The following is a 9,373-nucleotide window of genomic DNA, read 5'->3' as shown; positions in this document are numbered from 1 at the left end:
GCGCCCCGCCCCGGCCCGCGCCCGGAGCCGAGCGAGTAAATACAACGGGAGCGCAAGATGGCGGAGCCGCCGGGCCCCGCGCACGGCGCCGCCGCCGCGGCCGCGGAGAGGGAGCCGTGCGGCAAGCTGCAGCCCGCCTCCCGGGACGCGCCGGGCCCTGTGTCCGCCAAGAAGGGCCGCGCTGAGGAGAAGAAGGCGCCGCGCAGGCTGAACGGCGAGGGCGGCAGCGGCGGGCACGGCCGGCAGCCGCCCGCGGCGCCCTCGCCTCAGGGCTGCGGCGGCCCGGCGCCCTGGAGCCTCGCCGCGCTGCCGGCCGCCTCGGCCCCGGCCCCCGCGCGGAGCGGCTGCGCCTTCCCCGCTGGCGCGGCCTCTGCGGCCTCGGCGCCGCCGCCGCGCAAGCCGCCGGGGCCCCCCGCGCTGCCGCCCGCGCCGCCGCCCCGCCTGCTGCTGCCGGCCGCCGCCGCCGCCGCCGCCGCCGCGCGCGCCAGGCCGCGCAGACCCAAGGAGCGGCGCGAGCGCGAGCGCCGGCGGCACGGCCCGGGCGAGCGCGGCGCCGCCCGCGAGGAGAACGGCGAGGGGCCGCCGCCGCCGCGAGGTGGGTCGGGCGCCGCGGGGAGGGGGCGCGGGGGGCGGGGCTCGGCGGCTCCGGGGTGCCCCCGTGGGGACAGGAAATGGAGCTTGTCGTCGCGGTCGCCGCGGGGGCCATGGCCGCGCCTCTTGCTTTGCGCGCGGTTCCTGCTCGCGCGCGCGCCCTGCGGGGCCGGGCCCGGGGCGTGGGAGGGTCCGGCCTGGCGGCGGGCGATGCTCAGGGGAGCGGTGGACCGCGGAGGTGCGATCGCGAATGCGCTCCCGTGCCCCCGGCTCCCGCGCTGGGAGACGCTGTCCGAAAAGGGGTGTGGAGAGCCCCGGAGCTGCCGGGGACGCGGCTTCCCGTCCCTATTAGGGAACGCGGGCTGTGCGGGACCGCCCCGCGTCCGTGTGTTCGCAGTGGTCCCGGGCGAGACGCCGCTCTTCGGAAGCGGTTTTCAGCCATATTCTTTTTTTTTTCCTGCAGCAAATGATGGAGGCAGGAGCGTTGACGTGTTTGGGGCCAGGTCTAGTGGCTGCGAGGTGTTTTAGCATCACGAGAAGGCAAAGCCTTAAACGTCCTTTTCAGACGCGGCCAGACAGTGTTCTTTGAAAACGTAGGCTGGTCGTGTTGATTGTCTGCAAGTGTTTGTTTGCAGTAGATGGTCCTGCCTATTTAAGAACTGGTACACAGTGATCTGACAGTGGTTCAGCATAGAGACCGGCTGCAAACTCGATCTCTGATCCAAAGCTTAAAGCCCCCGATGATCTTGATCATAAATGTACACTGACCCACAGTACAAAGTATTTTTTCTGCTTTTTAGGAAAAATGAGATGTCAAGCAGGTTTAGCCTTGCTAATCGAATGGTAGATAAAATCGTGAAACATTCCTGTCTGTCGGAATCAGAGTGGCTGTGTTCACAGTTTTTGCAAACGCTGCGCAAGAGTCTGTGGCAACAGTGTTACCTGTTCCCGGATGTTTGCCTGCAGCACAGCTTGACATCGAAGCGTGGCCGTCAGGGACTGCTGCACGAGGTGGAGACCTCAGCTCGGGAGGCCGTGGCTTCTAGGAAAGGGGTGTTGAGGATGGAATTTGTGTGACTTTTCGCTTGGAATTCTAGGTGGTCAGTATTTTAAAGCTGTTTAGTTTTAATGGTTACATTTAAAAGTTGTAAATGCCCGAGCGTCTGTGCATTTGTAGCTCGGTATCAGCTTTCTTTGTGATGTGTAAACAGTGTATTCGCTCTTCTAAGTTCTTTGAGCGCGTCAGTGAATATGGGTCTCACATTGTCGGTGTGTTGGAATGGCCGAAGATAAGTAAGCTTTCTTTAACAATTGTAACATAAAATATGGAGCACATACATAGCCCCTAAAATGAGTTGGCTGTTAAAGAGAGATTTTTCTAGTCTTTTCGGTTACATTTAGAATCCTCTTTTTGAAGACTACAGCTTATTATTAAGACTGAATATAAGCAGTGATAGCTTTTACATTAAGATTCGAGAAAGGTGTTTTTCCGTGACCTATGTAGGTTTCTTTGAGTAGTGACTCCGTATTAAGACTATTGTAAAATTGACATTTTTCTGATGGAAATGCTGATATTTTATTGAAGGAAAACGAAAAATCAAAGAGAAGGGTTGCTTTTCAGTGTCAACCCAAGGGTGGGTCAGTCCAGATAGAGGGAAGATCATTGACAGTAGATTGGAAAGTTAAAAGTGATGAACAGGAGAATTATAGAAGCGTACCAGTCTAGGCTGGTTTAACACAGGGGCTGATGTCTTACACACTGAAAACTCTGGGGCCGTCTGGGCAGAGTGCTGTGGCTGACTTCCATTATAGCCTGAGTCATCAAATAAAAGTTACATTTATTTCTTAGAAAAAGAAAAAGTGCAGAACATTTTAGATTTTTAAAACTAGAAAATAACTAGGTTTTGGTGCTTATGTAATCAACTGAAGGGTTCACAGCCCATTTTCTTGTAAGACTGAAGAAATTGATGAGTTAGTAAACGTGGAAGGTGAAGGTGACATGTACTGAAGGCGTCCAGCATTAGGGTTATATAGTAAACAGCAGAACAGACGTGTTATTATTAGATGACAGTGCCTTAACTGATGCCAGTAACCAATAAATTGTGTAGATCTTCTGATTTTTGTTAGTGTTTTTGCTCTGCATTCAACGTTTTTCCCTTAGAATGACCCTGTGAAGTATCCCAAGATGAAGCCAGAGCATGTCACTGAATTTTTGCCTTGAAAGTCTAGTTACAGAATTTAACTCTAATGAAAATAGAGGCTTTTCTTAGAACTGAATAATTTGAGGTATGTAGATGTCAGTGATTTTAAAGGGATAGATGTTCGAAGATTTTTCAAACTAGACTTTCCCCCATCTTTCTAATATTATTCCACAACTTTAGGTTAAATTGATATTATTTTTACCATTATGAACAAATATTTGTCACTACTGAGCTTGTCGTTTATAGTGATTTCATTTTCTTGTGTAACCTTGTGTTTTTCGTGCCTCCGTTTTTCATTTGCTTAGTTTTGTCCGGCAAAGTCTTTTATACCCTCCAGCAGCTCCATAAAATGCTTCTCAGTGCAGTTTTCCGCGTGGTCAGGTCTGTCCGATAAACTTAGGCGTCCATGGCCCCTGCAGTCGTCCCTTCCGTAGCTGCCAGCCTTCCTGCTTTTGTCTGGATTGTTCTCTCTCCAGGCCTGTTGCAGAGCTGTCATCTTGGGACTGCCCTCAGCTCTTGTTCTGGGAATTTCTTTCACTTTTGTTGAGTTCCTTTTTCTGGATCCCATGCCTTCCTTTTGGTTTATTCCTTCATTTTGATTTCCCCTAATATTACTCTGAAAGAGTGCATGGGAAATCAGTTTTGGGGGATTTTATTTTTATCCTCAGACTTGACTAGCTGTTGAGAGATCGCTATATTGGAACTCATTTTCGCTCAAAAGTTTGGAGGTGTTCCCTTGCTGCCTGCCTTCCAATGTTGATGTTGAAAAATTTGACCTCCAAATGTTGTCTTTTGTTCTACTATCTGCGAGATTTCAACCCTTTCACTGAATTTTAAAATTTCAGCTATCCCCTGAAAAAATGTTTTATGAGCTCCTGTTCTTTGTTCCTGTATTACAGCATCTTGTTCCTTTTTCATGGGTACGGCATCTTCTGTTATCTCTTCAAGGATATTAATTATAATTTCTTTGACATGTTCTTCTGTTTCTTGCGCTGTTTTGGTTCCTCTAACTTTTTTCCTGTTTGTTTTGGTCTCTTTCTTTTCGTTGGAGGCTTTCTTCAGATCTGTGTGATCCTTAGCAGTTCCTTCATATTCAAGAGAAAATTCCACAACTGATTGAAAGCTCCCTGGGCGTGCATGAGCATGGCTTAGTGACTCATGAACTCTCACATGTTCATCTTTATTTCTTTTCTCTGGATCGTGGTAAGAAGACTTTCAGCTTCTTCAGATAAAGGTCCTTCATTTGTCTGTCTGTCTCAGTGGAATAATGGAGAAAGGGGAGGGGATTGGCAGAGGTAGTGAGTTTAGATGGCAAGGTTCTAGTACTGAGCGGGGAGAGAAAGCTTGCAAGTCTCACCATTCAGTTTATAAATTTTCACTTATTCTCCCTGTTTTCGTATCAGCATTTCACTTCTTTTTTCTGTGAGGGACACCCCTGAGCCTGGAGCCACTCTGATTTAGTTTGGATGGAGACCATACTTCTGATTCCCTTAGGAATGTGGGGGGTGGGGTGGGGAGGAGGAGGTTGGTTCTGCCCTCTTGCCTCTTCCAGTGTCTCTAATTTCTAAGCCTTTCTGGGATACTACAGAGTGAATAGGATTGTCATTATCTCTTTCTGTAGGGACTTGGATTAACTGTCTTCTCTTATGCTAAGTCATTTACTGTTCCACCATGAGCTTTCTATCTTGATACATTGTATTTCAGGTTTCAGTTACTATATATATCTCCTAGTTACATCAAGGATGGAATTTATGTTTCCATTTCTTTTTCTTCCTGTTGCTTAGTTATATTTTTCAAGAAGAGATCTTAAATTTTAGCCTTTTTTGATTTGTTCCTCTTTGGGTGACATTGGTCAAGCCGCTTAATCTTTTTGAGCCCTTACTTAGCTATTATATAAGGATACCTTTTCATGCCATGGTTATTAGAATTATATGAACCTAGCATATTGTAGGCATTTGTAAGGGATATTAGTTCCTAACCCTTCTTTCCTACCCAATACATTGAAGACATTTATTTTCACTGAATTCATGGATAGGTATAACTTGTACAGTTTTTCCATTGGTATCTTTGTTTCTAGGAATTTGTGGTGTGTATTAGTATGAAGCATACGTTTTGTGTTTTTTAGCTGAGAAAGATTAACCCAGAGCTAACATCTGTGCCAGTCATCCTCCACTTTATATGTGGGTTGCCACCACAGCATGGCTGATGAGTGGTGTAGGTCTGTGCCCAGGATTTGAACCTCTGGTAAACTACTTTAGGATATTGAAAAAATAATGATACTTAATTTGTGTTAGAGTAAAAAGAATTATGATGAAATATTGTGGCTTACATAAAATCTTTCTGCATTTGTGTGATTAAGGAGAATCAGTAATAAAAGTGCATTCTTACCAACTAAACTAATATTTTTATGACTTCATTTTCATTTTTGAAGGTACATTAAACGTTACATTGTACATATTATTTTTTTTGGATTGTAGATTGAAAATATTTAGCTTTTTATCATGAAAAATTTTAATTAATACAAAAGAAACCAGAATAGTAGTATGAATTCTGGGTCTACCCATCACCCTGCTTCAACTATCAACATTTTACAATTCATGTTTCATTTCCACTCCTCCACTTAGTTTTATATTTTTTGCTCTACCATTTTAAAGCATATTCCCAACATATATCATTTCACCACAAAAATAACTAGGATTGAAATTTTTTCCATTACTGAACTAATAATGCTTATGAAATTTCAACAATGCATGTGTATATTTTAAGGCTTGAAATTCTCCCCCACTCTCAAGCTATCATTAACAATTTAATATATCTTCTTCTGGAATAGATATGCTTATATGTGTGTGTGTGTGTGTGTATAAATTTTTGTGTGTGTGAGGAAGATTGTTGCTGAGCTAACATCTGTGCCAATCATCTTCTATTTAATGTGGATGCTGCCACATTGTGGCTTGACAAGCAGTGCTACGTCCGTTCTGGAATCTGAACACATGAACCCTAAGCTGCCAAAGCAGGATGCAAGAACTTAACTGCTACACCACTGGGCTGGCCCTACTTATGTATTTTTTAGGTTAACTTTAAAAAAAAATTATTTTTTAAAATTATGGTAAAATACACATAACATAAAATATGCCATTATAGCTATTTTTAAAGCGTGTAGTTTAGTGGCATTAAGCGCATTCACATTGTTGTGCAACCATCACCACCATCCATCTCCAGAACCTTTTGCATCTTCTCAAAGTCCATTCCCATTAAAGAATAACCCCCTTTTTCTCTTCCTCCTCTCCCCCAGCCCCTGGCAACCACCATTCTACTGTCTCTATGAATTTGACTACTCTGAGTACTTCATATGAGTGGAATCATAAAGTATTTGTCCTTTGTGACAGGTTTATTTCATTTAATATAGTGTCTTCAAGGTTCATCCGTGTTGCAGCACGTGTCAGAATTTCCTCTTTGAGGCTGAATAATATTCTGTTTTAGGTATATACCGCATTTTGTTTATCCATCCATCCCCTATGGACACTTGTGTTCTTCTACCTTTTGGCTATTGTGAATAATGCTGCTATGAACATAGGTTTACAGATACCTGTTTGAGTCCCTGCTTTCAATTCATTTGGGTATATACCCAGAAGTAGAATTGCTGGATCATATGGTAATTCTATTTTTAATTTTTTTGAGGAACTGTTTTCCATGACTATTTTCCATAGTGGTTCCACCATTTTGCATTCCCACCAGTAGTGCCTAAGGGTTAGGTTAACTCTTTAGTATCAGAAAAGTAAGTAATCTGAGTAAGCAAACTCCCCCATGATAACTAATTGAAGCAGATACTTGTGAAGTCAGTGTTCATCAGCCACTTAAGCATAGGAAGTAAAGTATTGGGGTTTCGTAGGGGAAAGAAAAGGCCTTTATTGAGTGCCATATGCCATGGTATTATCTCAGTATTTTTAGATTAAAGCCCAGAGTTTTTCCTAGCGTGCTCAGAGTTGCATAGCTAATGTGTAAAGAATTTGAATCAACCCCGTCCCTGCCAGGGTCTGAGCCTAACTACACAGCGTGACAGTTAATTAAATTTTTTCCTTTTAGACTGCAGTCAATAGGAAAGTAGAAAGTAGAGAGGAACTTTAAAAAATTTTCCAAGTTATTTCTTTTTTCGTAACTTTATTATAAAAAATTTAAGCATATAGAAAACTTGAAAGAACAACACAATGAGCTCTTGTAGATTTTCCTCGTAGATTCAACATCTGTTAATATTTTATCATATATGTGCACTCAATCATTTGAAAGTAAATTTTGGACATCATGATACTTCATTCTTAAATATTTCAGCTTCATTTCCTAAAGGTAACTACATAATCACAATAACATTAAAACACTTAAAATAATCATATAGCCAGTCCGTGTAAAAATTCTTCTGGTTACTCCCAGTTCCCCCATTGTGCCCCAAACACACTACATCTGTTTGGTCTATTTTAATCTAGAACTGTCCTCACTTTTTTTTTCATATGACATTAACTTTTTGAAAATACCAGTTCAACATACCTGTTATCTTGTAGATTTTTTTGGTATCCCCCTTGGTACCTGGGGGGGGTTGGTTCCAGGATCCTACCCCCCCCCCCGTACCAAAATCTGCAGATGCTCAAGTCCCTTATATAAAATGGTGTAGTGTTTGCATATAACCTGTGCACATCCTCCCATACACTTTAAATCATCTCTAGATTATTTGTAATACCTAATACCATATAAGTGCTATGTAAATAGTTGTCATATTGTTTAGGGAATCATGACAAAAAAAAATCTGTACACACACTTCAGTACAGACGCAACCATCCTAGGCCTCTTGATTCATGGACGTGAACTGTGGATATGGAGGGCCAACTGTATACATGAGTATAGTGTGTTAAATACTATATATATTTCAAAATTATCATCTCTATTCCATAACGTTCTCTATTGGTTAATATAAATTAACTGTATACCTATATGAATTCCCATTCTACTAGATTATATCAGTTCCTTCAGTGCAGGCATCATTTTATGATCTTGCCTGGCACTCAGTGATTGGTTTGAAGTGAAAAATACTGCTTTTTTATTAAGAAATTAATTTTATTTATCCTCTTGGCATTGCAAATTTAAGTATCTCCTCTTTTTAGCTTTTTTATAGAGAGGGTATACATTTTCTTCAGATATTAACTAATTCAGAGCCACTTTGACTGGTTTGACGTGGAGCAATATTCTGGAAAGCAGATGCAAGGATATAAAATGAGTAGTAAATCTGGGTTTTAGATCTTTAGATGGTTTGACTTCAGAGCTCCGGCTCTAAACCACTGTGCTGACTGTGTTAATGTTTTAGATTGCCTTCCTCTAGAATTGTACCTTGCGTTGTGAGAGTTTCCCAAATAAAGGAACTGGGCTTTCATGGAAGAGTAGGACTTAGGTAAATGGAGGTGATGGAGACAGGCTTCTTAGGCAGGGGGAATGGTGTGAACAAGGTTGTAGAGACAGGAGTATGCCTGGCACCTTCACTGGTCTGTGAACAGAACCATTTGGCTGGGCTTGGTGATTTTGTGCAAAGTTGGGAGATAGGACGGCATGGCAGTTGAAAGTCTGCCGCAGTCTGCCCTCTATTTGCCAGGATAAGGAGTTCAGACTAATTTGCTGGCATTGTGTAGGATGGATTGGTTGAGAGAAGTGTTAGAGACAGGGATATTGGATGGATATAGAAATATGGTAGGCAAATAGTGATGAAACCATTGGTACTCCTGGACACGGAAAGGAAAAGATTTTGGGAGGGAATATATATTATGGCATCATGATTATCAAATATGTTGCAAGAAAGGGAGATTTATATATAATTTTATGGTTTCAGATGGAGAGAATAAGCATATCATTGAAAAATGTGGGTAGGCATGTAGGAGAACTGGTTTGAAAAGATGGATGTGTGTGTGAGATGTAGGCAAGTACCTTATACTAGAGTTCTGTTATCAGATGCAACTCCACTCAGTGGTGAGTCAGTGGGTAAGATTTAAAAATGTTGTTCTAGGGGCCGGCCGAGTGGTTAAGTGCACATGTTCCACTGCGGTGGCCCAGGGTTTCACTGGTTTGGATCCTGGGCGCGGACATGGCACCGCTCATCAGGCCATGCTGGGGCAGCATCCCACGTGCCACAGCTAGAAGAATCCACAACTAAAAGTGTTCAACTATGTACCAGGGGGCTTTGGGGAGAAAAAGGAAAAAATAAAATCTTTAAAAATGTTGTACTATATATGGGCGATTCTGTTCATTTAGTGTGTGTGCTGCAGTATATGTGTGTGGAGGGGACCCTTTTAAAAGTCTCTTTACAGTGGCAGACTGCAACAGTTGCTTTTTCTGTGAGTTGCAGATAATCTCAGGTCCTCTCTTAGTTCTTAGGTAACCAGCTGTTCACAACCTTTAAAAGGCGTCTAAAAAACCAAGATTAGGCAGGTCTGTTAACCTTTACTCTGGTTTAACAAGTTACTTTCCATTTGTCCTCCCACTTCTGGCCTCCCCGCCATTTTCCTTATCTCTGCTGCTGCTATTTTAGCTTTTGGTTTAGTTTTGGA

The 9,373-nt window shown here is 43.2% G+C and overlaps 1 protein-coding gene across 2 annotated transcripts in view; it reads left to right on the top strand.

Annotated features, from left to right (window-relative positions):
• The first annotated feature begins 4 nt into the window (after positions 1-4).
• Positions 5-9,373, top strand: part of RSBN1L (round spermatid basic protein 1 like) — a 71,791-nt gene continuing 62,422 nt past the window's right edge. Inside the window, exon 1 of one of the 2 annotated variants that reach the window (XM_070265338.1) lies at positions 5-595. In XM_070265338.1, coding sequence (XP_070121439.1) covers positions 58-595 — 538 coding nt within the window. In that variant the 5' untranslated portion in view covers positions 5-57. The remainder of the gene's footprint in view (positions 596-9,373) is intronic. The other variant, XM_023638823.2, reaches the window with a different exon arrangement.

This window comes from Equus caballus, chromosome 4, assembly GCF_041296265.1.
Source record: "Equus caballus isolate H_3958 breed thoroughbred chromosome 4, TB-T2T, whole genome shotgun sequence".
Lineage (NCBI taxonomy): Eukaryota > Metazoa > Chordata > Mammalia > Perissodactyla > Equidae > Equus > Equus caballus.
The sequence above is the reverse complement of the archived record's forward strand: the minus strand, read 5'-3'. Positions and strand labels throughout refer to the sequence as shown.